Below are 26,828 nucleotides of genomic sequence, written 5' to 3'. Positions count from 1 at the left end.
ACGCCTTCTCCCTCTCTTCAGTAATTGCAGTGCCAAAAAATTATATTTATAAATATCGACTGAAATCAGTTCCCACGACATATATAAGTATCAAGACTGAGGTTATAAAGTTCGAGACGAAAATCAACTGAGAACAAGACAAGATTCTTTATTTCGAGACCATGACACAATCTTGGCAGTAGGTCTAATAGACTCGCTGTGTATTAGACCCAATACCACGACTATGATACGTAGAGACCGAGGCAAGACCAAAACTATTAACAAGAAATCTCGAGAGCAGCCTCCACACAAAGACCTGTCTCGAGAACCACTGCACTATTGTATCATACGTAATTTTGAACAAATAGAACAGATCGCCATGTTTTTTGCTATTTCTGTTGCGATATTAAGATTAGGATCGATTGCAATACTGCTATATAATATCACAATTGATCGCCTTTCAGAAAAAAAATACGATCAACAAGCATGGTCAAATTATGGATTACTTAACTAGATAGACTATTTATATTTAAAATCATATTATCTCTATTATAACCATTACTATTTTAATTGGATAAATGACGTCAGGTTAGACAATCTATAAATAAAATATATTCATAAAGATATTTTCTTCTCGAATATAAGCGAAATATGATGAACTACGAAGGAACTGACAATATAATAACTATGTCGTGGATAGTCCCTTACAAAAAATGTTGTCCTTTGATGATATTTTATAAGAAGTCCTTCCTCCATACTCACTAATAAAGGAAATAGGGGATTAGAAGTTAGATTTGAAAAGAAAGATATCCTATGGAAAACTAGCTCTTTCTTTGAATAAATTGAGTGATACTTGATAATTGCCCAAAAAATGAAATTTTCCAATAAAATATTTTGTCTTTCCACAGCTTCATGATTAAATCACACATGAGGATTTTCAATGGACCAGGGGACAAGCCCCTGACTCTTTAATAAAAGTTAATTCTTCTCCTTAAAAAAATTGTTATTTAATGGAAGAATTATTTAGTTATGTAATTTATGATTAAATAATAGTTCCATAGTTGGGGGGAATGAGGGAACCAACTACACATGTACATACCGGGTGGTCATTGAAATCTAAACACTTACTATTTAATTAATGTTGAGTTATTAAAATTGATTTATATTTCGATATATTGAAGTACAAACAATTACTTACAAAACAGAACAAACCTGAGCTCTTTAGCTTAGATACAAATCGAGAAAATGGTAAGTGATCGACGAATTTCCATTGCCGTCAGAAAGTCCGAAACGTTGGAGAGGAAAAAGAGCTCATTAAAAAAGGCCAACTGGATCCGGAGGAGTTAAAGAAAACAACCCAGGCGAATCCTCTCAAGTCATTGAGGGACCATACAGGAGATCTCGGGATTTCACAACAGACTGTCCAGAGAGCTATCAAAAAAGTGAGTGGAAAAAGCCTTGCGAGGGACGACAGGCTACTTCGGACTCCAGCAATAAGAGAAACAGTCTCCTCCGTTGCAAGACTCTTTTTGTTTAACTTTTGGCCTACCTGTAGCCTTGATGACATCCTCCTCGACTACAACATTTGGATGCAAATCGAGGGGAAGGCCTACAGCGACCATTATTAAAACACAGAGGCCTTTTAGACCACTATCAGTCAGCACTGGAACGCCAGGCCTTTCGCCACCGTTTAGAAGCCATCATTGCCGCTAAAGTTTTAATTATGTTGAACTTCAATTGTTAATGAATCAATTATATCTTGTCTAAATTAAAAAAATCAAAGTTTTCAGATTTTAATGAATCAATTGTTACTAACTAATTTTGGACCATTATAGGAGGATGAGAAGGAAAGGTTGCGAGATACATACAATAAAGGATACGACGTGACCTCACACACTCACTTCATATAATATATATTTATTTATTATTTTTTTTCTTAAAAAAATGCACGAAATATTTTTTATGTGGATTTTCCGATCTTTCTTTCAATACAATTAAGAAAGAAAACACAGAATCATGTGTAGCTGACAGACAACAACACAACAGACAAAGAGAGAGAGAGATTTCAATAACCGTTTGAAAACATATAATATAACTATGGTTATATAACGAAGAATCAATAATATCTAAAAATGAAAATACTGGTAAATTATTATTTGTCTTCTTCATGATAAATGAATAGATTATTCATTAATATTATTTTCACACAATAAGTATTTAAACGAAATAATATTGGGTATATTGTTTATACATCATCATAGATAATATGTAAGTTATTGGTTGTTGTATGTGCGTTGAAATGTCTATAAAAATGAGATATAGAAATAGAGTCAAAAGCTATATATGATGATCGGGCGATGGACTACAGGTGTACGTGAGTAACTTATACTGACACTGCCATCGCGGCTTCTTCTCTTCCTTCGAAACTATCTCTTAGTAGTAGTAGTAGTAGTAAAAAACAACAAACAAACATTAACAGCAGTAATAATGAGGTGAGCCGTCATTATTCTTCATATTATCAAAATATAATATTAGGAAGAGTAGCAGTATTCGTCATGGCTCGCGGCGTCCAAAGAGATGAGAGAGAGATAAGGGAGAAAAAAAAAGGAGGGGGGAGGTCCGTTGTCCATGTGTCTCTATTTGTGGCACAAACAATCTCACACATTAACTGGAAATTAAAATACTGAGGTGAGGTGGAGCAAAAGTGAACAACACACTGTTAACACTAGTCACAGCCATTTTTTTTAAATCTTCGGAGCGAAGAAGTAATAGATAGTGTAGTTGAAGTTGTAGCAGGAATGTAAATTTCTTAAAAAACGTCTAATTTTATAGAGTTCACGCGTTTTTGTAAAAAGACATTATTATATTCTCTTTATTTCGTCATTGGAGAGCCAATGGGTCCACCAACACCAGGGGGTCCGCCCCCTCCTCCTGGGCCACTAAAAAAGTTCTGACCTTGAGGAGGACCTCCACTGCCTGGAGGTGGTGGGCCTCCACCGCCCATATTACTATTTCGACTTGTGTTTGTTGCATAGAGTTGTTGCTGAAAGTTGTGAAATTGCTGTGCGTAGTTGGGGTCATTCGTGGTGTGATTGTTCATGAGTGGAGAGTTCTTGAAACCTCCAACTGGTCCACCAGGTCCATTAGGTCCGGGTACACCACTATTACCATTTCCAGCTTGATGACCCATACTATTAGGAGGTAATGGCTGATCAGGACCAGGACCACCCATACTCATAGGTGATCCTTTAGGACCAGGTATTCCACCCATAGGACCTCCGCATCCCATTGGACTACCCATTCCAGGACCCATAGGACTTGTGTTATTGGGACAGGGTCCCATTGGTCCACCAGGACCATTTTGCATGTTACCCATAGGACTGTTCATTCCTGAATTTGGACCACTATTCATGTTATTTAAAGGACCGTTAGGACCCATAGGTCCCCCAGGCATAGGACCATTAGGTCCCATGGGGCCCATAGGACCGCCTGGACCCATAGGACCACCCATCATCATGTCAGGACCACCATACATACCAGGATTAGGACCACGCATTCCTCCTGGACCCATCATTCGAGAATTGTTAGGCATTGGTCCATTAGGACCCATAGGCCCGAGAGGACCGTTTGGGCCCATTGGACCGTTAGGACCCATTGATACACATCCCATACCAGAGTTAGGCCCATTTGACAAAGATCCATCAGGTCCGAGGGGACCACTCCCTCCACCTTTTCCATCAGGATTTGCGAAACGTTGAAGGAAATCTAAACTAGGAGGACCTCGAGGCCGGGTATCGTTGTACTGAGTTCGAGTAGGTAGATATTGTATGGTATTAGGTGCACTAGCTTTGACAGTTGTAAATGTACTGGGACCTGATGATTCAGATGTTTCTGGCATCATACGATTGTCATTGGGACCTGAGGTATTGGGACCACCGGGACCCATAGGACCTCCCATCATTCCTGGGCCCATCGGACCACCAGGACCCATCCCTGGGCCCATTGGACCACCTGGTCCCATAGGACCCATCGGTCCACCCATATGATCACGCATTGGTCCTCCTATCATATTAGGTCTCATTGGTCCACAAGGACCCATCATAGGACCGTTTGGCCCCATATGCCCCATGTGTCCCATTGGGCCTCCTGGGCCCATATGACCCATTGGACCTCCTGGACCCATCATAGGACCACTCATTCCTGGAGGAGTCATTGACTTCATTCCTCCTTGGCTAACTGGAACACCATCAGGGCCTAAAACTGCATTACCGTTTGAACGTCCCATATTCATCATACCCATATCCATGTTGCACATACCGTCATTATTATTCGGTGTTCCACAAGGAGTTGAAGCATTTGTTGTGAGTTGCTGACTCATTTGAGCCATTGACGTTATTGGATCAAAGTTACGATTCATTCCCATGGTGGAGACTGACGAGGGCGTACTTGGGTTAAGGGGTGTATTATCTGAACTAGAACTGCACATTGGAGGTGGAGGAGGACCGTTGTTTCCCATATGATGATTAGGAGACATTCCACCACTGGGTCCACATGGAACCATATTGGGTCCTGGGAAACGACCTCCACACATCCCTGGACTTGGAACATGATATCTTGAATGAGGTCCCCCATGATTATCTACCATTCCACCTGGACTTTGAGAGGGAAACCTTTGGTTTTTGGGATTATTATCTGAGGAGGAAGGACCATTGGGTCCGTTATTTGGACCTGATATTCGTTGTTGTTGGAGATCATTATTTGGACCACTAGAATTATTACCAGGACCACCACCACCTGAGTTCCCTGTATTTGAAGGAGCCATAGATGGACTTCGAACTGGAAAGTTTGAACTATCACTAACACTTCCCGGTGTGTTTGGACCAGTGTACTTTGGCGGCATATCCATTGATACTGAAGATGGAGTAGGCGGTCCTCCCAAAGGAGTTGTTCGACCTTTACTAAGGTCAGGCTGTGGTGTTCGTGGATCTGTGCATGAGCCCCTGCAAATAATAATAGTTTAATGTTAATACAAAATAAAGAGTGCTTAATAATAAAAAACATACGAGGGTGACAAAATATCCGTTGGATCTCTAAGACTTGTGTTGGGTTGTTTTTGAATGGTGAGCTCTTGACCTTCTAAAGGACTTAAATATTGAATTTGTTGCGGTGAAGGAACAGGCATTAAATTAGCCTCTTTGTTGGAAGACGACGAACCCGACTGGGAGCCTTGTTTGTTGAATGAACCTAACTGACGACCAAACATTGCATCTAAAAAAATAGAAAGGAGTAAAATATAATGAAATCAATAAAAATGAACCCAAGAAAAAGAATATATTATGTTTAATAATTACCTGGATTCCCTCCAGAGGGAGGACCACCTTGAGAACTGGGAGAATTTTTCGAACCTGTAACAGGTGAAGACATGGTTGGAGCAACAGAGACAGGAGTTCCAGGATTACTTCCCATTGGCCTAGGAGAGTGCATCATGCCAGCTGGTGAAGACATAGGTAACGAGGTAGCAGGTGAGCTGGGATTAGGACTCGCCATGGCACCTGGAGGAGCGCCTCTAGGACCAGGTTGAGGGTAAGGAGGAGGAGGTCCAGTTAAGCGATTGCCCATAGGTGCTCGAGGACCCATCATTGGACCACCCATCATCATATGGCTGCCCATCATTCCACCACTTCCTCCTTTTTTTCCTTTTTCATGCATGTACTGCTGATGCATTTTTTGCCATTCCAGTTGAGCTTGCATTGAAGTTGGACCACCAGGCCCCATGGGTCCTCCTGGACCCATAGGACCCATCATTCGATTGCCTGGACTCATCATGACACCGTGAGATCCGTCAGGTCCAATTCCACGAGGCCCTCTCGGACCCATAGGGCCCATTGGTCCTCCCATTAATCCATCAGGACCCATAGGACCGCGAGGTCCCATTAATCCATCAGGACCCATAGGACCACGAGGCCCCATTATTCCATCGGGACCCATAGGACCACGCGGTCCCATTGGCCCTCGAGGTCCCATGCTATTATTAGGACCTCCCATCATGTTATTACCATATCCCATTGGACCACAAGGACCCATAGGTCCTCCCGGACCCATAGGGCCACCCATAGGACTTCCTGGTCCCATAGGGCCATTGGGACCCATTCCTTGCATAGGTCCAGGATTCATTCCTCCGTTTTCTTCGTCAGGAAAGAGTTGCTTTTTCATTTCGTTAAGGAAACCAAGTTTTTGCGCTCTTGATTTTCTTTGCTCTGGGTTGAGATTTGCGTCGGGAACTTTGACAGCTGTAAGAGTTTAATGATGTATAGTTAGAATTATTCAGAAGATAAAGAAAATCATATTTCTTAAATTGCCAGCAACAATAAATAGATGAAAAAAACCAAAAAACATGGGAATAAGCAGAAGAAAAAAATAAAAAAAATAGGGTTATTACATTTTTTACCTAACCCCGAGCTTTCTGACTCGGATGATGATGGAATGTCATTTGCCATGGATGGAACTATTGAATCTTCATTAGGACCATTGGAACATGAAATTGACATAGATTGAGATGAGATAGGTCCTCCAGGTCCCATATGACCACCAGGCCCCATAGGACCTCCCATGTGTCCACCTGGTCCCATATGACCTCCTGGACCCATAGGGCCACCCATATGCCCTCCCATATGAACACCAGGTCCCATTGGTCCGCCGGGGCCCATATGAACACCAGGCCCCATTGGACCTCCAGGCCCCATAGGACCCCCCATATGACAACCAGGACCCATAGGATTAGGTATTCGTACACCACCTCCAATGATTGGTCTCATTCCAGGCCCTGGCATGGGTTGACCTTTAGGCCCTTTTATCATTTTAGCCATAGAGTTCATGCGCATATTTGGATTCATCATTGGTTTGGGATATTTTTGATTCACCATCTGGAAAAAGTGTTGCTAAAGTTAGAAATGAGTTCAGAGGTATTAAAAATTCGGGTAAATATAGTATGATATTAATTGTGGACATATACCTTATATACCTCTAAATGTTTTTTCGTCTCAGGTTGGGACTCGTGCCATGAAATGATACTAGGGTACTGATCTTCCAAAACTGCTTCAGCTCCTCTATTCGCCCACTTCGTAGAAAACACATATATCTGGCTGGATTGCTGCATGTACTGTGAATCGAAAGACCGATCTCCTCCCTTTTGGAAGACATTGGAAGGTAGGGGTTGTGCAGGAGGTGCGCAAATGGGAGGCCCGCAAGTACTCATAGGTGGCATTCCTCCAGTAGAACATGGAGGACCCACAGGACCACCAAGGTTCATGTTTCCTCCGCTACAAGGAGGAGGTCCTCCGAATCCTCCAGGACCCATTCCGAAATTTGGTTCTATAAAAAAGGCACATTAGAGCAATAGTTTTTTTTTAAACAAGTACATAGATGACAAAAATAGATGGAAAAATTATAAAATACCCTCTAAGGCATCAACATCACGAGAGTTATCATAATTATCAAAAAGTAAGAAGTTAGGTTAAAAAGAAACTAATGTTAAAATTCAATGGGAAAGTAATTATTTATTAATATTTTAGTTAATCCAAGAAGGAATCAACTCTCATGGACAAAACCTCAGTATAAACCAATGATATTTATCCTTTTGACACAGGAGGTATTTAACCTATCCTTTAACCGTTCCTCAATTACCCTTAATGTATTTATTTTTTTTTGCTTTTATGTTTAAACCTATAACACCCACTAGAGATCGGTCAATGCGTGACTGGTAATAATTTTCTTCTTTAAAAAAAAAAAAAATTAAGATCATTGTACATATTGATCATGGTTGAAAATGGCCAATTTATTCTTATGCTCCATTTTTGAATGAAGAAGTTCTATGATCTAAAATATTTCTTATTTGGGGAAGTGATAAGATTGTAATGATGCATTCAAAATTTATTTTTTATTTCACTCCTTCAACCAACCAACATTCTAAATCACAGAACCTCTACCATTTTTAAAATGAATCATTGTTGAGGTTTGAAGATTAAAATAAAAATTAACCCTTGGTCTGTTACAAAAATATTCACGTATTTACATGTACAGGATTTATTGATGAGGAAATTCACCTTAAGAACAAATTTTTCTTCTTATGGAAAATCATTTTCAACTATTTCTGCCAATGTTACTAAATAAAGTAATTTTCTCGTTATAATAATAATAATCTTTAAATTAGATATGTCATTTAAAAAAAACACAAAACCGGTAGTTCTAATAGTTTTTCTATGAGGCAATATGTTCGACTGAACAAGGTCAAAATTCGAATTTTTTTTTGGAAATGGATCCATTCATTAAATATTTGAATCAAAAAAATTATCTAACTGCTGAAATTAAGGAATTGAGGTTGTTTTATATATGAATATTATTTTCTTCAAATTAAATAAAATCAACAATAAAATATAAATTAATTTTGATACATGTTTTTTTCTTTTTTTTTTTAAATATACACTTTGGCTTTAATTAAAAACTATTTGTCCCACTAAAACAAAACATATAATGAATTTAAATGTATATTTTTAGAGCCCCAGACGCACCAGACAGGATTTAAAAAGTAGAGGACGGTCAGCAAGCCTAGAACATGATACATATGGCGTTACAGGGTAAAAACAAAGTAGACCTTCAAGGATTAATGATTAGTTTCATGTGTGTTTAACAATTCGAAAACTCTCGTGACGATTTGCCAAAGAATTTTCGTACCATTAAAATCTCCGCAAGCGTCAAATTGATCGGTTTTAAAGTCCGTTAAATTTTCCGGATCGCAGGATTCATCTTTAACTATAATAAAAGGAGAGGAGAAAAAAAAGGAAAGAGAAAGAGAAAAAAAAAAACGATGATGAGTATTGTAATAGATCATTATTCTTATGCAATATTTATTAATTAAGGTCAAGGAGGATAGAGAGTGGATTTTGTTTGTTTAAAGTACAATATTATGGTGTATAAGGAGACTTGATTGATGAGTACATACAGAAATAAGGAGGAAAATATATCTTCAAGGGTTTCTCTCCGGGTATAACAGGATTTCTCAGGGTTTTACACCTACGAGAAATTTAAGATAATATTACTCTTCCCAGGAAATCCCTTATTTAAGTATTTCATGATTTAAGCTTCATTTAATCTATATTAATCAAACAAGTTTGCATGTCTGTCTGTCGACCCTTCATTCTTTAATATGTAGAGTTTTATAAAGAAAAAAACAGTGCAAGAAGAAGGATAGAGGGAGACTTGTGGTATACCTGAATTAAGACCTTTTTAATTGTCATCAACCTGTTATGTGATTTTTATGCATTCTTAAAACAATTTACACCCAAGATAGGCGATAATGTTTACTTCAGAGGGAGAAGTGAACACCGTCACGACCTATTAAATAATGAATAAATAAAAAAAGAGCACAGGAAACAACCCTTTTTACTTTTCTAATTTTTAGTCGTTAGATTACAAATAGGTTAACTCTACTAGCATCTTAGAACTGTATGATTTTCTTTGATTAGGGAAATAATGATGTAGGAGCGAGCGTGTGTAGTTAAAACTCAGCGCATCATAATAAAAAAGAAAATATGCATATACATATTAAAACAAAGTTTTTATATGTCTGTCGACGCCTCATTTTTTTAATGTGGACCTTATATCTTAGAACTGCGCGAGTTTCTTTGATCTAAGAAATAACAATGTGGCAATATTGCGTGTGAAGCTTAAGCTCAGCGTGTGATATTAAAAAATAAAGATATTTTTGGAAAAAAGTTTGTCTGTCTGTGAATTGACATCTAATAATTCCGAGCAATCCCGGGTTATAACTATACTCCTGGATAGTTATAACTATATTAAATTAAAGGCTTATACTTCATACATATTTTCACAAAAAGAGTTGCTTTGATTCTATAAAAGGATAGTGAGGTGGCTCTTAATCTGCAGGCCGGGTTATATATTTTACAATTATACAACCCCCACCCCCTGGTTTCATAAAAAAATAGTTTGTTCAACACATACTATTAAAGTTTCATTGTTAAGAGACTGATCAGGTCATGGGAATTTAAAAAAAGAGGGACTCACGGACCCTAATAAAACCAAGGACTGCATTATTAGTGATAATGCTACAAATGAAGAAAAAGGACATGAGCATACGTGTTAATCCGGTGGGTTTTTTAGCTGGCCCGTTAATTTGTAATTGGTAGTATAAAAAAGGAATTTTATTTTCCTGAACAGTTGTCATTATTATTTAATTCCTGAGTTTCATAAATAGATTCAATTATATTCAAACCCTGTTTTAACGTTTATATGTGTCCATAAAAGACCTGATGATTTGTTGCAAAGTTATAATTGTAAATCCTTGTTGGACTCGGAGTATAATTGGGGATCGACATCGGAGTAATTCTAGCAAATATCTTTGTTTATATCCTTTTTTCCTTCCTCTCTTGCCACAGCTCATTGTAGCTGATCTAATGAATCGTCATGAGCATTATTCTTTCCCACCTCCAAGACATTCTTCAAATTGTTAGGGTTACCATGTTGATTTTCGGTATTTTTTTAAACATGTCCATTCCACCCTGGATTTTCACCTTTGGATCCGGGTAATCTTGAACCCAGCACATCAATTTAAAAAATATGTGTTAACACTTTAATTAATATTCTTATGACTATCCAGCCTGTTTTTTTTTAGGGGAGGGGGCGCGGGTTAAGTCAGACGACATGTCACATGTGATACCGTCTTAAATTGCATCTAATATTTGCATACTTAGAGTACTTTTTCTCTGTCTATTAATATATATATATATCAAAGCTGCAACAATTATGTAATAATTTTTTTGCGCATTTTATTTCTTGAGCAAATTAATGATATGATGAATCATCATGGAAATATTGGCAAAGTTCCAATGTGCATAAAAACCACGCCGGACAGAACTTTTGCATGTCAACTCTCCTGACAGAGATCACTATAAATAGAGCGCTATAAAACTTGGCCAGGAACGCGTAGGAAACATTTTGTAGTGGTAACTTGAACAGGATTTTTTTATTTTGCAAAGCTGTTATCATTATTATTTAAGAGAGAAGATCTGAGTGTAAAGTAATTCTGAACCTTTTTTAAGTGATGTTCCACTAATAAAATATAGTTTTTCAAAATATCAAGTATTCCCAGGGGTACGCATATCCCTAGTGTTGTGTCAGTCCTTACTTAGGACTGCAGTCCCAGTTGTCGGCCCTTAAAGAATGTAAAATCGATCACTCGTGACGTCAATGAGGGTGGTTTTCCTCTTTTTAATATAATAAATTACATAACTAAGTAATAATATAATGTATGACCATGAAAAATATAATATTTTTTGTAAGATGTGTGCAATAATCTTACTACATATTTCATATATCTAATTTGCCTTCATACACCATCGATATTTTTATGAAAAAGGACTGACAGATAAGGAGGACCTCATAAATAAGCACCGACACAGCACTACCTATCCCCATTTGAGACCCACTGAACGAGTGCTTATGCTCAAGAAAGACGGAGAGTAACAATGAAGGTTTGATCGTGAGTTTTAAGTGTAAGCCCTTGTTAGACTTATAAGTAGAATTGAAGATCTACTTTCGGATTCAGTCTAGCATATACATCCTTCCTTTATTGGATGAGTATTTCTTTACTTCCTCCCTTGGTTGCTTGCAGCTGATCTAATTTAAAGGCCATGAGAGCTAAGCCACTCTCCTCCCAAATATTATTCATATTGTGAGGATTTTCGGGTTCTTTTATTTTATATACATCTAAAAGTCGCTATAAATTTTAGTTTTCCTTGCTTGCTGATACGTTAGAATGTTCAAAATAGGGAGGACAAATCAATAAGAGCATTCATACATTTATTTTACCAACACATACTTCTTTTTTTATTTACAAAAATTACGCTCACCGCAATTTAGCCAATATTCACATCCCTAGTGATGATAGAGAGTGTTCCTACTCTTTCTTTTCTATTGATAGAGCGTCTCATAATTTGATTAACGAGAGAAGCAGAAGGAGTAGGGTAGTCTAGGTCAGTAGGAATTAAGGGGCTTTCTAATATGATATAATACGTAAAAAAAATCCTTCACAACCCCTCCTCCTTCACAAGTGTGTGATTCATCCCACACTTTTGGTATATTATGTTGGTAAATAAGTATATCTGTGGTACGTCAACATGAAAGGAATCTTAAACATTCATAGACCTATTTGAGGCAATAGTAGGCCTAGTATTCAAATTTGTGGGATGATTTAAGATATCTAATAATTTTAGCTATATTTTAGAATCATTATTTGATTTAATTGACTCATATTGGTCATTCTAGCTTGATTTTGTGTTGACGGGCCATATATTTTTTGTATTATTTCTTCCTCTCAGGGCTCACTTGTTACTTCTTGAGAGAGTAGTGAACCATTGTCTACTTTTCCTTCTACTTATTACTCCTAGCCAAAGACTCTCTTTTCTCTCGATGATATTTTGATATTATTATTAAGAAGAAACGAGAGGAAATTAATGTTAAGAAAAGGAAGGAGAGAAGAGAATAATTCAACAGCATAGAAAATGAAGGATGATTCATGCAACGGCGTGACGACGACTCCTAGCCCTTTCACACATTTTCTGAGGGGAGAGATAAAACGTCTATGATTTTTCTTCTCCTCCAGAAACTGAAAAAGTTTTTCATCGAGCAAAAGTTTTGTTTACTGTATAATGACGTAACCAGTATAATGAGTATGAAGTTGAGGATATATTTTTAACATGGGATCTAGTATTAGTAATCAAATTTGATTAAGAAGACCTTTGAATTAGTTAACATTTACTTGATAAAAGGACTCAATATCGATATTTATAAATAAATAATTGTCCTTTAAAGATAAAATTTAAATGTGTCATAAATCGATTTGAAAAAAATCCCCTGTACTTGTTAAAAAAAAGAAGATAAAGATTCATTAGATCAGCAACAATCAGCTGTGAAAAGAGAGAAAGGATATAAACAAGGACATTAGAGTAAAATTGGAGATCGAAGTCGTAGTAATTCTAGCAACTATAACTATACCTCTGCAACAAAAAAACGCTCTGTCTTTTATGAACACACACGAATATTCAATCAGGGTTGGAATATAATTGAACCTATTTAGGAAAGGATATTCACTATGCAGAAATTAAAAAATAATGACAACTGCTAGGGACAAGAAAATTCATTCTTCAGATTACCAATCCAAAAATAACGGGGCAACTAAGGATCGCATCTCCAGCCTAATGGAGGAAACGGAACATGTAGAGATGATTTGATATGAACAAAGAACTGTTAAAGCAACCGTATTTAGGATTTTTTTATAATGTATTTCTTCAAAATATACATATATAAAAAATACTTAAATTTCACAGTATTTATTATTTACTAACGGGACCCCGCCGCTCAAAGACAATTTCCCGGAAATGAGAAACCTTATTACATAGTCTGTTACAATGAAATTTAATATCTATTGCATTCATTCCTTAATGTGTATTATATATGTATGGTTTGAATCCCACCAAGAGATTATTTCAGCTCTGTATCTCAATTGGTTCAAAAGTGATGGCCAATATTGCGCATTTGACTTTTTGATTGACTTTGGTCTTCAATCTTGTCCCTGGATTTTTTGTTATGATATATTAAGTATCTTTATTATACCTACATCATGACACTAATTTGAGCTCTGTCCCTCAGTATGTTTCGAAATTATTGTCTATTATATATATTCTAACATATAAAATCTTCCTACCAAGTTAGATTAAAATCCATCTATAACTTATCCCGGTTTCCTGGGGACCAACAGAGACAAAAACATAGCGTCCGCTCAACTTCATTGGCGTAGGTAATGTTCTAAATATGCGGATTCTGGGGTACATTATTCAGTTCAAATGCCTACAGTTATATACTTCATAAATGCATAATAACCATGTAATTTTAATAGATCCAAATGAATTGATAGTGTCTACTAATAGTCGGTAATTAGAATGAGGAATGTTATAGTTCAATAATGGATGATTCTAAGAGGAAGAAATTGTAGCTTGTACGATTTGCTTATACAACTAACTTGCAACTTGTACGTAACATATATATATACATAAACAGTGCAAAAAAACAATATGTATTAAGAAAACGAATGCGCGCGCGCGCGCGTTTTCTGTGTTATGAAAAAATAAGGCTTGAATGAAGAGGGGTACAAATTAAAAAAAGTGTAGCATAAAAGAAGAGCTATTGGCTTTATTGTCGTTATTTCAATGATTATTTTTATTTTTCTTTCTTCTTCCTTTTTGTTATTGTTATTAAAGAACCACCACCATGGCAGCTGTCGCAGCTGCCTCTAATTGAACTAACACAAGGGAGGAGAAGAGAAACAAGTAACAACGACAACTACACTACACTACTACCTGGCAAAGGCGCTCAAAATCATCTTCAAATAGACACAAAAAGAATATGTGTATATATAAAAACAATGAACTTTCAAAAGTGACTGACTTCTACTACTCATCACCACCACATAGCAAAGCATAGGCCATGGCCCTCATAACTAACAACACACACGCGCATTGAATTTCTAATTTCACCCCCAAAATGAGGAGTATATGTGGTGAATTAACACGAAATCAAGAAGAAAATTCCAATATATTTTGTGTCTTCATACATATATACTTACAGACCAATATAGACATCAGTTATGGGCTTTAGACTCAAATTTCGTGCATACCTTGAGACACCCCCAATAATGTTAAATATACTACTTGTAACTTTCATTTGATTTGAGACATCATTTGACCCCTTAGGATTTATTAAAATAGTTTGTAAATAGCAACAATTGACGAGAATTTGTCAAAGAATACAAAAGATTGCTCAATTTAACAAAAAAATAATTTTAGCTTGCTTTTGTGTTTTGTGTTGACGGGACACATGTATATATACAGTCTAATATTTACGAAAATATATCTTTCGGTCAATTATAATTCATAAGCGTCTTCCTATTCAAATTTCTGGGATGAGTTGCGATATTATCTACTCAAATAGAATGTAAGTATAGTTTAGAGCAGGGATGTTCAGCCTTTTAATATAATGGGCCGCATTGCCACTTGAGATATACTAATAGGCCGCAGAACCTATTTAATACAATTTCATAAAAAATGCCTACATCAAACAAAACTATTAAATACAAATTTATTCCAACTTTAGGGCCAATATAAAGAAAGGCTAAACTACTTCAAAAAAAGACCAATCTGGCAAGCCTGTTAAGAGTGTCAGAAAATACGAGATGACGTCAAATATCTATCAATGTTTGTAGGTATTTTGCGCGTTCAACGCGTTTTGATGATATTGTTACAATTTTGATAAAAAATACTACTTGAAATGAGATTGAGTAGTAAGCCGTACCTAAACATATGGCGCAGGCCACGGGTTGAACATCCCTGGTTTAAAGCCTTCATTTGATTTATAATACTTAATCTGATACCCCCCAGTCCCTTTTAAATACACCTCAAATCCATCTATTTCTAATTATGTAGTTGTGAAAATGAATTTTTTGCTACTTAAATTTGCAAAGAAAGGATTCATATTATTAATAACTTGTTGATAGAATACAACGATATTCTATTCTACATTATTTGTGCCTAAATACATTAAATATGTTGAGAGAGGGTTCAGGGATTTGGAAATAGACAATTATACCGTCTTTTTTTATCAGTTAACAACTGAGGGGATTGCTTTTTGTCAGACATTTTCAGAGTTTTGTGTAATGTTTTTCTCCTAGGTTTGAGAAAGGACGAATGCCCTAGCCTTAATTTGTAGAAAAATCATTATAGTTTGATTTATTGTTGACATGTAATGTATATGTACGTATATAATCAATACATTCATGATTTGTACTTACTATAGGCATGGATTTAATCATTATTATGCAGCTATTTAGAAAGCAGGCAAAGAGAACATCAAAATCATTTTATGAAATAATGTTCACTCAATAATTGCATTAACTGTACTTTTTACAAAAAAAAAAAATTAGGGTTTCATTTTCACAATTTGAAATAGTAGTGTTGGATTCGAGTCAGCATTTTCGAGTAGTTCATAAGTTTTTAAGAATTTCCACATCTATAATGTGGTTTACAGATCCTTTCAGATACAAGATCAACTCTTCTTTTAATAAAGAATATACACGGCTCGCTTTTTTGAAAAAAAACTGATGCAATGTATTTTATTTTCAGTTGTTTTCATTAATTTTAATAAATTGACTCTTGTATGATTTAAAAGCCAGCTGACTCAACATATTATGAACTCAAAAAAGGTATAGGGTTAGGATTTTTATTTTTTATATTCATTTATAATCAATCAAGGGCCTTTGTTTAGAATTCGTGTGATTTCATACTCTGACACTGATAGGATTATCAATTCAATGTATATAATAATTAATAACTATTCTCTAAATAATAATTAACCGTTGGCAACGAGAAAAATACTGAAGACTGGCTACCATATTTTTTCTTTTTTTATTTTCTCTTCCCCTTTAGACAGTCAAGGTTGAGTGTGGATAAACAAACTAGTCGTGATAGTTAGATTGGGTGCTGACGTAAATAAAACGCTATTATATAATATTGGAGCCGGGACTTGCTGCGTCCCTAAATTATAAAAAAATTAGCCACCAATGATGTAATCCCCAAGTTTCTGAGTTGGGACTATTTAATGTACAAAATACAATGAGGGTGCCCTTTATCCAATAAAAATCTGACAGGATCTCAAATTTATAACACTAAGAGGAAGTCGAATTTCGGTCAAATAATTCAAATTACTCCGTGACATCATTAAATTTCATATAGACTTTGCTTTGAGCTTGAATTATAATAATTATATAATTATCGTTTAAAATCAATTTGTCGTGAACTAGAACTGTGCCTCAGGAGACAAGTCTCATGGATGTTAAAAAGTATCTATAGGCACTGTTTAATGTACAAGAATAGCCACTAGGGTGCCAAATATCCAGTCAAAATCAGACAGGATCTCAAATATTTAAAGACTACGAGGAAATCGAATTTCTGTCTAAAAATTCAAATTACTCGGTAGCATCATTTTTTGGTGATATAGACATTGCTCTATCTTGGATTTGTCACATTTTAATATAATCTCAGTCTATATTATACGTGAATTAGTCCCTATAAAATATGACCGCTATGTGAAAATAAAGGAAACCAAAAACAGATACGGTTACCATAACAATTAAAAGAATGCTTGGGGGGGAGCAGCTTAGCTGTCATGACATTTCATTGAATTAGTAGCTATGGAAGGAATGAAACAAACACTAATCCGACTCCGCATCTAGCAAATACATACCACAAGGTATTACTCCAATATTGATCTTCAATTCTACCCTGAGTCAAGCAAGGAGTTAAAAACCCCTCAAAGTTCGAGAAGTAAGCTTCTATGAATCCAACACTAATATGAACTGTGACGTAGGAAAAACTAAGGAATGTACTTTGATTTGTATATAGGTGGTACCTACTTCTATATTTTTTGACTTTTACTTAATAAAAAATAAAATAAAATAACTTGGCAACCTCAAAGAGAGCTAAAAGAAAGCTGTTTTCGTTTCTTTTTCCAATATGTACATAGTACATAGACTTTAAAACTCTTTTGCTACTACCTATGAAAATATGTAATTTTTTTTAAACTTTGGACTTCAAGCTACTATCGGAAGAGAAAAACCGAACATTCGGCCAAGATTTTTTGTTAATAAATTGCTCATGTATGTATGTAGAAGGGAAAGGAAAGGGGTCATCACCACATCATTACAGCATGTTGCTGCACTCACAAGGAATGATATTACTTGCATATATGTGTTATGCCAACATGTAAACAATATTGAACAAAAATCAAGATGAGGAGACATCCGTATGTATTTTTTTTACTGAGTCAATTATTTATATGCTTCGTATTTAAATGTGTGGTATGAGTTCAAATACCTCAGAACTTTTAGCTATAGTTTATAACCTTTATTTGATTGAAGAGACTTATATTGGCCACGATACGGCCTCTTTTAACCATAAAATACGTCAATTTATCATTTCTTCATTGTGACGATGAATTTTGACTAATTCAAGTGCTATTTTCTGCGTCTACAAAGAGTTAATAAGAATCATTTGGTTGATACAAATAGACGATAACTATTCTTCGAAGAACTCCACACTCAGTTTGATTAAAGAGGGAACTCGCGTATCATTGAGAATACATATGGGCCCCCTTAAGTTATTAAAAGCAAGATGTACAAGGGGTATTTGTAACTAATAATCTGAATATTAAGAAGAACACTTTTTGATTCATAGCATCATATTTGTGACTGTACTACAAGATGTCTAAAAATGGGCCAATTTCAACAAAAAAAAATCCCATTATTTTTGTCATACAAAATGGTATGTACCCCATCAAAAATAACCTGAGATGCTTGTAGCTTTGGCAGAAAGTTTTATAACGGTTTCTATCAGAAAGGGTATTTGTCTAAATACATATTTTAAAGATGTGTTAGCAATACGAATATTAATTAAATTATAATCAAGGAGAGGGAAAAAAAGAGTGGGTACTTTGTAGGTACAAGATAGGGAAATCGAAGGAATATAGATCTAAGTATAAGAAGAATATGAGGAAGAAAAAGGAAAAAAACAAAACAACTAACCTCCATCCTTTGAATCTAATTGATCTAGGAACAAATCCGCTTCAGACTTTAAGAAAGGGTCTGGATCAGGCTTGAGATTTGACTGATTGCCACTGGCTGATGATGAGTTATTATTATTATTCGGAGTCACAGGAGGTTTAATATCAGAGTCTGTAGTTGGATCAGGAACAACGTTATTACTATTATTTGTCGATCCCGTTTGATCAGTAGGAGTATTTTGTCCACTATTATTTCCTCCTCCTCCGGAATTATTACATGAAGAAGGGTTAGAATTATCACAGTTGCTGCCGGGACCACCGACGTTATTACTACCATTAGATGAGGCATCTCCATTGAGTAGAACGGATGAAGACTCTGGATCTGTTTTAACTTGAGGTTGAGTTCCTCCTCCTTGTTGCTGAGAAGATGAACCTGGTCCTCCACCTGAGGATCCTGAAGAAGGTGGTTGTTGCTGGTTTGAAGAAGGGGGAGGTCCACCACCACCGCCGGACGACGAAGATGAAGAAGTGGATGTATTGCTGGTCGACACGGGAATCGGAGTGCTAGCTCCACTTCGAGGCCCTCCTCCCCCGCTACCTCCTACACTTCCAGGATTATTATTTTCCATATCAGAAACTACTTCAGTCTTTACTGGACCCGGTGTCGTCGAACTACTAGTAGTAGGAGTACTCGACGATGTCATTCCTGTAGGGGAAGATGTTAATGACGGAGAATTCTTCTTAGAAGGATTTTCCTTTTTCATTGTAAGGTTGTAGAGATAATATTATATATATATTTCTATATAGATCGTTCACAACAACAGAGATGTAGTAAGTAGTATTATGTCGTCAAATCAATCTGGGTATGCAGAAGAAGCACTTTTTATCGTCTATTTAACTTTTTAATTTATTATTCTTTTTTTATATTATTGAATTCTCCTCTAGTTGTTTTGTTCTTAATCTGAAATGGAAATTATTCGTCATTTTAGTCACGAGTCTAAGAAGAATAATATTACTTACTTATCAACTGAAAGGATATTTATTGAGTTACGACACACAAATTCAATCGAAGACACAAGACAACAAGCCTGAAAACAAAAGAACAATGGTTATTAAATTCTTGATTTTTATATGTAATAGTTATATTATATTGTCAACCAATTGGAAAATATAATTTCAAATCAAATAGAATAGAACCAGGAGTTGTCAACGTTCTATACAGATATTCACGTATATGATGTCGACATTGATGAAAGCATTCCGAATAATGTTACAAGTTATTAAATATAATATGTAATTAATTATTTCGATAAGGCGGATTTCTTTTATATGGCGAATAGATTTTGTGAATCCCTTAAAGATCCGGGTTCTACTATGTATAATGAATGTATTCCAATTCTACATTCATTATACAAATTACGAGAAATAGAGTACATCTCCATGAATGGAGATGTACTCTATTTCTCGTCATTTTTTGTACAAGTTGATACTTATAATACAAGCACAAATTACAATTTATCTGGCATAAATGTCTTATTTAATTAATATAAGCGTATAACACCAACCATTGTAATGTATTTACGAGTAATATAACTGTGAGCAACTGTAGATTACTTGCCAATAAGGTAATTTCATAGTGCCCAGAGGATTGTTATTGGAGTTATACTACAAAATATATGCATGATTCATCTACCGATCTGACCCTTCTAAGGATCCGATGATAGTCTCCCATCTGCAGTAGGATAACCTTAAAGCTTCAAGAAAGGTTAAAAACTACCACCACCACTTCAAAGAACTCCTATGTTCTGGGTAAATGGGTAGTGTACTATAAACTTGAAGCCTCGACGCAGATTAATAACTATTACCACCGCTTCATAAACCATAACAGATTCCTCTTAATTTCCAAATACTTTTCTAATAATCACAGCTTCGAAAGCAACCATCTATGTTCAACGGCTTTTCTGCAGATGGGAAATCTATCTACGGATCTTTAGATAGAACCTATCAGTAAATGAATTAAATACACATATAGTATGATAAAAAGGAGTATTCCGACAGCAATCTTTCTAGAACCAATTTTCATATATGAATATATATAGTCATATAATACTTCCTTAACATATATTATGTTAATCTTCTTATTGAAGATCAGATAATTATGTTATCTGTATTAACAGTAGGACTGAAAAATCTTTCATTTAAATGCTTCATCACACTGTTTGCCAAACATGCTAACACTATGCAAGTAAGGAAGAAGGTATGCAGAAGTTAAATAAACTGTTAGTAGAAATGTAGAACACTTGATGTTCTTCGGGCCGGCATTACAAATACAGAAATATGTTAGAATATATAAATTGATAAAAGTAGTTATTTGTAATATAATATATATTATTTGAAGCACCTTCTAATAATTATAGGTGACTAAGAAATCAATCGACATCCCAAAAAAGGAAGATAACTCAGCTCTTTGACAAAAAAGAAGCCATTTCATAGATTTAATGCGTAAATAAAATTGAATTTAAAGCAAGTAGTTATCGAGAATACGTGTACCATGATATGATGATAATTGATAAAGAATCATCATCTGGCAAGAAGAAGAAAAATTAGATTTACTGCAAGGGAAGTAATAAGTGAGAAGGAGAGGTTTGTCCTCTATTTGAAATCAATTCAAAGGACTGAATCGGGCGTGCATACATAATACACTGTTGCTTGTCATCTAAAGTTTCTACTTTAGTATTGTATTAAGTCTACCCTGTTTTAATTAAACAAGTGGTAAATTGTAATAGAAAACTCCTTAGAAGTAGAAACTTAATATAGTTAATTAAACGTCACAAACAGTACCTACAGTGAAGCAGGAAATATATTGTTAATACTCGGTCCGAGACCTAATTTCTTCCGCTTTGGTCTTGGTATGATGTAGACCTATTTCGGTTCTGTTCGCAGTTCTTAAACCGTAGAGCAGTTATACACAACAATTTCTTGTCTTTTTAAGAACAAAGAGAATAATTTTGTTACGAAAAGAATAATGTCAGTTTTTATTGTGAGACCGATAAAGACATGGGTTTACTACGAGACCTAGCTTGGACCAGGATTAGTTCGGTCTCAGACTAATGGTCACAGTGGTTGTGGCATATATTTTATCTAATTGTTTCAAGTGGATAGCTTCAAATCTTCGTTTTAGGAAACTTCATTGAATATAAGTAATTCTGATGGAAATTTCATTATAAAATTTGAAGGATGTTCAAATTTCATGATTAAAACTAATAATTTCATCAGAGAGTAGTTTATTTATTCAAAAACTTTGGAGTTAAGCCAAAAGATGTTTCAAAAACTTATAAATAATTTTTTTTTTTAAAGAATAAAATAAATAGAATCTTCATTGAGATGATTTAATGCTCATACAATTTTGAAGTCTGAATTATACGAACTCTGATAAGACTTTATCCAATTGAATTAGACAATGATATGATCCTTCAAACTAGACCACTCTCAAAGTGTTGATTCAACAACAACATAAACACGAACCTAGCCAACACCTACGCAATAAATATGTATATAAAAAAGGGATAATAATATCTGATAATCCTGTCTTGACATGGAGAACAACAGTGTGCATGAGTCGTCTACGACAAAGTAAGACAACTTAACTAATACAAAAATGATGAACAAAGAAATCTATCAAAAGCTAGATGTACTTTTGAGTCAGAATGGTCAAAGTAAGTAACAAATATAAATAATGAATTAAATTCATTATACTCTTTGTCAAATTTCAAGGATCAAGGAGATACATGATGTATAGATGGATGGAAAATCATTGCTTACTTGTAAAATGCGGTTTTGATTGGCGTTGAAGGCAATGAACGCCTCCTTTGTATCGACGACTTTTCCACATAATTTGTAATCACTAGTATTAATTTAGAGGGTAACCTGTAAGAAGAAGAGAAAATATATTATCGTTAATTATTATTAACTAAATAAGAAGTATGAAGTAATAAAGCTGTTTAAAACAAATGCAGGAATTAGTAGTTTTTTCAACACTTGTATTAATACTTTCAACCTTAAAGTTTGTTTATTACTCCGAAAATTCGTTTACAGTTAAGAAGTAAATGCAAAGAACAGGGGAGGGGAACGAACCGGTTTAAGAATACAAAAATCTACACACAAATGTATAATAGAATAATTATATTGAAGTAAAAAGGTATAGCCCTCTCTTAAATTCTACAACTAAAGAACAGAGATTACATTAATTCCAATTGGAATACGTGGAAATTAACCTTGAATATTCCATCCATGCTTTGAAGGATGAATATATATACATTTTATATCAAAGCATTAAAAAATGACATTGCTAAGAAGGAGAAGAAATCTCCTTCTATTACAAGAGACATAATTGCATTAAGTAGGACAGTGGAATAATAATAATTAGGGTCTAAATTTCGAGGTCGATTAGAGAGAAAGGTACAAAAGATCACGTGCTCAATGTCATTAAGGCATCCCTTTCCTTCCCTCAAAGGAACCAAATTGAGACTTGCATTTGTTGTTAGAAAAATTCGCATCATTACAGCTATTGGAAGGTTCAATGAGTAAGGACAAAATTGTTCTTTAGGAAAATATAAAAAAATAAATAGGGATTAACCATTTGACTAAGTGTTATGGGATGATTTATTCATTCTCATTACAATGCTAATATGTATCAATTCGGGATTTGTAGCATTTAAGATCCTAATGAAACATCTAAAACACTAATAAACAATTGCTCCTTTTACAATCAATGGCCGCCAATATCATTTTTATCCTATGATATATCTAATATTCATTGTAGCATTACTTTTGATCCCAAGAAGACATCAAATGTTCTTATTCATAACTGATAACTCAACCAATCCCCCCCCCCTACAATTACTTCATATTAATATAATATATCTCAAATATATATACAAAAAACATAATTTGCCCAGTACATATTATTTAATATAGATGTGATAGCAAATTGTACATTTTTCTACGAGCCTAAAAACTCGTTTTCCCACATTTTGTACTGATTTGTTTATCGTGCTAACAAAATATATATCTACACGAAAGAGGGGGGAAAAGCCGGTGATGGAGGAGGAAGAAGCATCATATTATTGCCAAATGATAATTAATAATCATGGTACAAGTAGAGGAGGCTAGCATACACAACCGTCTGGACAACCTGGTCAATAGACACTGAAGCGGTTTGTAGTAGTAATAGATCAAAAAGAAGAAGAAAAAGGGGGGAAAAGAAAACGAGAGAGAGAAAAAAAAAGAAGAAAGAGAGCAGCTTGATAGACGGCCGAATCAGCCTCACTCACGACTGTTGTAAGTAAGTAAATACCCGCAGCTTCATTTCTTCTTCTTCTTCTTTTGAGTCGTTGGAAAAAAAAGAAAAGAGAAAAGAAGAAGGGGAAAAAAAGGAGAAGAGAAGGAAAAAGTGATCAGTTGGATTGGGATTTCTGCGTGTGGAGCGGGTGGATTTTTTAAGGGATTAGGATTATTTTGATGAGGTTACTTAGCGGTTGTAGGTGGCTATTATTGTAGAAGCTAAAAGAAGGAGAACACTCATTACCTGATTCCTAAACACTAAATATCATCTATGTAATTGGAGGCCTCCTTTTTAAAATGTTCTTCATTCTCATGAGGTACATCCCACCAAATCCTTCTTCATTATCACTTTGAATGCACAAATCATCATTATAATCATCATCATACTAATAATAACAATGAAGAGCTCGAAACAAAACACGACACAATATAATAATAATATTGAGGAATCACAAATCAAGACGCGTTGAAGAAATCACATCACAAATGAAGAAAACTCACTTTTTGTATAAATATTATAATTATCAGAGAGAGTTAATTATATTATTATATATGTTTATTTTAATGACAAGGATGAAAGAAATAATAACAACGTCGCGTACGGATTCACTCTTTTATTCAACTGCCGCTTCTCTTTTTTTCTTCTTCTTAATTATTTTTTTTTCTTTTCGTTACATGAAAGCCGGCCCGGACGCCTACTCCTGCCACACAATCATAAAATATATAATATAAGAGATACGACGACGACGCCTTTCTTTTTTATGAGTCGTTGTTGTTTTTGTGTAAAGGCGCACCCGCACGCTCTCTCCCCCTTCTTCTTGGTACACACTGCAGTATGTTTACCTTCAATGAATTTTTTACTAAATCAATTAGAGTTGCTCCCTCTTTTCTTCAAACTCAAATCCACCACCAACACCACTAAAAAAACACGCGTCCGCTCGTTCATTTATTAATGTCTACACATTATGTAGTACATGTTGTATTTAGAGGATCTTAAAAAACTCGGTTTTTTAAAATAATCACAACAACTACAGACGCGGGCGCGCTTTTTTCTTTTTGAGGAACGACATACCGGGTCATTTTTTTATTATTGTTGTTGTTGTTTTTATTATTAACTCCCCTCTCTCTTCTCTTCTCTTTTCAACCTGGGGATGAAGTAGATTCGAAGTTTGGATATTATTTTATTTATTATACAACTCATAATATGATTGGGGAAGAGAGGGGACTTGTAGGGGTTGTTGGGTCTCTGCTGATATGGAAACCTACTATTTTGAAGGGGGTTTAAATGTTTCTTTAGTGCGGATAGAGTCCTAAAGGATTCTGATATATCCAGGGGTTTGTTTCTAAGATGCTCTTGAAATTGGTGATATTATTAATATAGCTTAGTTACTGATTGCAGGTAGAAGACAATAATAAAAACAAAAATGCATACCAGCACAGCAAAGATTTTCTCTTCTTTTTCTCTTGTTTTCTTGTATTTTCTTCATCTTTTAGAGAGAGTTCTGGGTAAGTGTGTAGATCTTAATAAACTAATAATAAATCTATAATAATACAAATATATACAGTGTATTCTGTCGTCAGCTGTCGTTAAGTCTGTTTTTTTCTCCTAAAAGGTGTTTTGAACGTTGATTGCTTAAATTAGAGTCAGGGATGTGGAGTCGTAAGGTCGTAGTTGGTGCCTTTATTGGTGGAGTCGAAGTTGGAAGATTTATACCGAATCCGGCTACATAAATGATTATAATTGAAATAAAACATATTTATGATCTAAGGCTTATATTGAGTGTCCGTAAAGATGTTTCCGAAATGGTTAAATTATAGGTATTAAGTAGTATTAATTTATGAAACTTGAAAGTCAACTATACTATCAGTTAACTTCATTCAAACGTGCTCAATTGTCTATACAATCACAATTCCCGAACATCTTTTAAGTCTAAATTATTACGTGGGGTAGAGTATATCCACTAGCCATGCTAGTTCATTACAGCGTCTTGGAATAGTCAATATCATCAGAGTAAAGTGTAACGTTGGAGTGAGAAGTTTTTTGTAACGTTGTTCCTTGGTTACGAATTGATAAAGTATGTTCAGAAACTTGTGAATGCTTTAACAATAAATGGATTTTGATCCATTTCATTTTCTTAAATATCTTTTATACCTGGCAAATTATTTACTGCATATAATTAATAACTACCTATAGCTATAAATTAGATCTATATTTATAGTCTCCAGACACACATGACTCAATAGTACTTATATAGGCTACAAAATATATTATTAAAAAGAAAGTGTGTTTGAGTGGGAATTGGTGACATTCAAAATACTGGAGTCGGAGTCGGGCATCTTATTTATCGAATCCGTAGTCATGATTAGAATGACCTCTTTATTGCCTTTCCCCCGGTTTCTTTTGGGATGAGAGGTTGCGTGATAAAATAAAGGTAACGATGTCTACCAAGTTTATAGAAGCTTTTTTAAAAGTTGTTGAGATTGAGTCTGATATTTCTAAGTGGGTTGAAGTTAGTTAGGCAGTCCAAACATAGAGGTAACAAGATATGCGAAGGACAGTTCTATTGCCTTCAATTGTTAGCTTTGGTACGTTTTAGGAAAAGTATTTTGTGGAAACAGCCCTCAATTTAATAGGTTGGCATTTTTTCTCAAGATTTTAATATAATATCTACCAATAGACCAAACACAACAGCTACCTTAATTATATCAAGATTAAAGTACTTATTCTCTATCTCTCCTACTAAGCCAAGTCGCTAAGTAAAAATCCTTGCCACTTCTTATATACTTATTTCTCTATGACTTCAACATACAGAACTGGGAAGTGA

The 26,828-nt window shown here is 35.0% G+C and overlaps 1 protein-coding gene and 2 long non-coding RNA genes across 18 annotated transcripts; 2 read left to right on the top strand and 1 right to left on the bottom strand.

Moving 5' to 3' along the window:
• Positions 1-1,876: 1,876 nt before the first annotated feature.
• Positions 1,877-24,981, bottom strand: LOC121116151 (uncharacterized). Of its 16 annotated transcripts, none has more exons than XM_040710384.2 (10): positions 24,248-24,972; positions 22,483-22,587; positions 19,681-19,748; positions 18,683-19,621; positions 8,710-8,787; positions 6,992-7,350; positions 6,419-6,917; positions 5,331-6,269; positions 5,043-5,247; positions 1,877-4,979 (listed from the first exon to the last, which is right to left on the bottom strand). In XM_040710384.2, exons 4-10 carry the CDS (start codon positions 19,422-19,424, stop codon positions 2,852-2,854), a joined length of 4,950 nt encoding a protein of 1,649 aa, XP_040566318.1. In that variant the 5' UTR covers positions 19,425-19,621; positions 19,681-19,748; positions 22,483-22,587; positions 24,248-24,972; the 3' UTR covers positions 1,877-2,851. The 16 variants fall into 16 exon arrangements, with proteins under 16 accessions (XP_040566318.1, XP_040566320.1, XP_040566321.1 ...); XM_040710386.2 differs by having other exon boundaries at positions 6,428-6,917; XM_040710387.2 differs by having other exon boundaries at positions 6,419-6,902.
• Positions 21,363-22,671, top strand: LOC121116153 (uncharacterized). The gene is made up of 2 exons (XR_005863777.2): positions 21,363-22,376; positions 22,435-22,671. It is a non-coding gene; the product is annotated as an uncharacterized lncRNA (long non-coding RNA).
• Positions 24,982-25,037: 56 nt separating the features above from the next.
• On the top strand, positions 25,038-25,777 carry LOC121116154 (uncharacterized). The gene is made up of 2 exons (XR_005863778.2): positions 25,038-25,509; positions 25,617-25,777. It is a non-coding gene; the product is annotated as an uncharacterized lncRNA (long non-coding RNA).
• Positions 25,778-26,828: the final 1,051 nt, after the last annotated feature.

The sequence above is a fragment of the Lepeophtheirus salmonis genome, chromosome 4 (assembly GCF_016086655.4).
Source record: "Lepeophtheirus salmonis chromosome 4, UVic_Lsal_1.4, whole genome shotgun sequence".
NCBI classification, from domain to species: Eukaryota; Metazoa; Arthropoda; class Copepoda; order Siphonostomatoida; family Caligidae; genus Lepeophtheirus; species Lepeophtheirus salmonis.
This window is presented reverse-complemented; position numbering and strand designations above follow the sequence as displayed.

What these genes read in the sequence shown, in the direction of transcription:
- LOC121116151 (XM_040710384.2), bottom strand. Translation starts at nt 19,424, where the DNA reads ATGAAAAAGGAAAATCCTTCTAAGAAGAATTCTCCGTCATTAACATCT. An exon ending in TCCCTCTGGAGGGAATCCAG is followed by an intron (nt 5,248 to 5,330) that starts GTAATTATTAAA and finishes CTATTTTTTTAG; the next exon opens with ATGCAATGTTTGGTCGTCAG. An exon ending in ACGGATATTTTGTCACCCTC is followed by an intron (nt 4,980 to 5,042) that starts GTATGTTTTTTA and finishes TATTATTTGCAG; the next exon opens with GGGCTCATGCACAGATCCAC.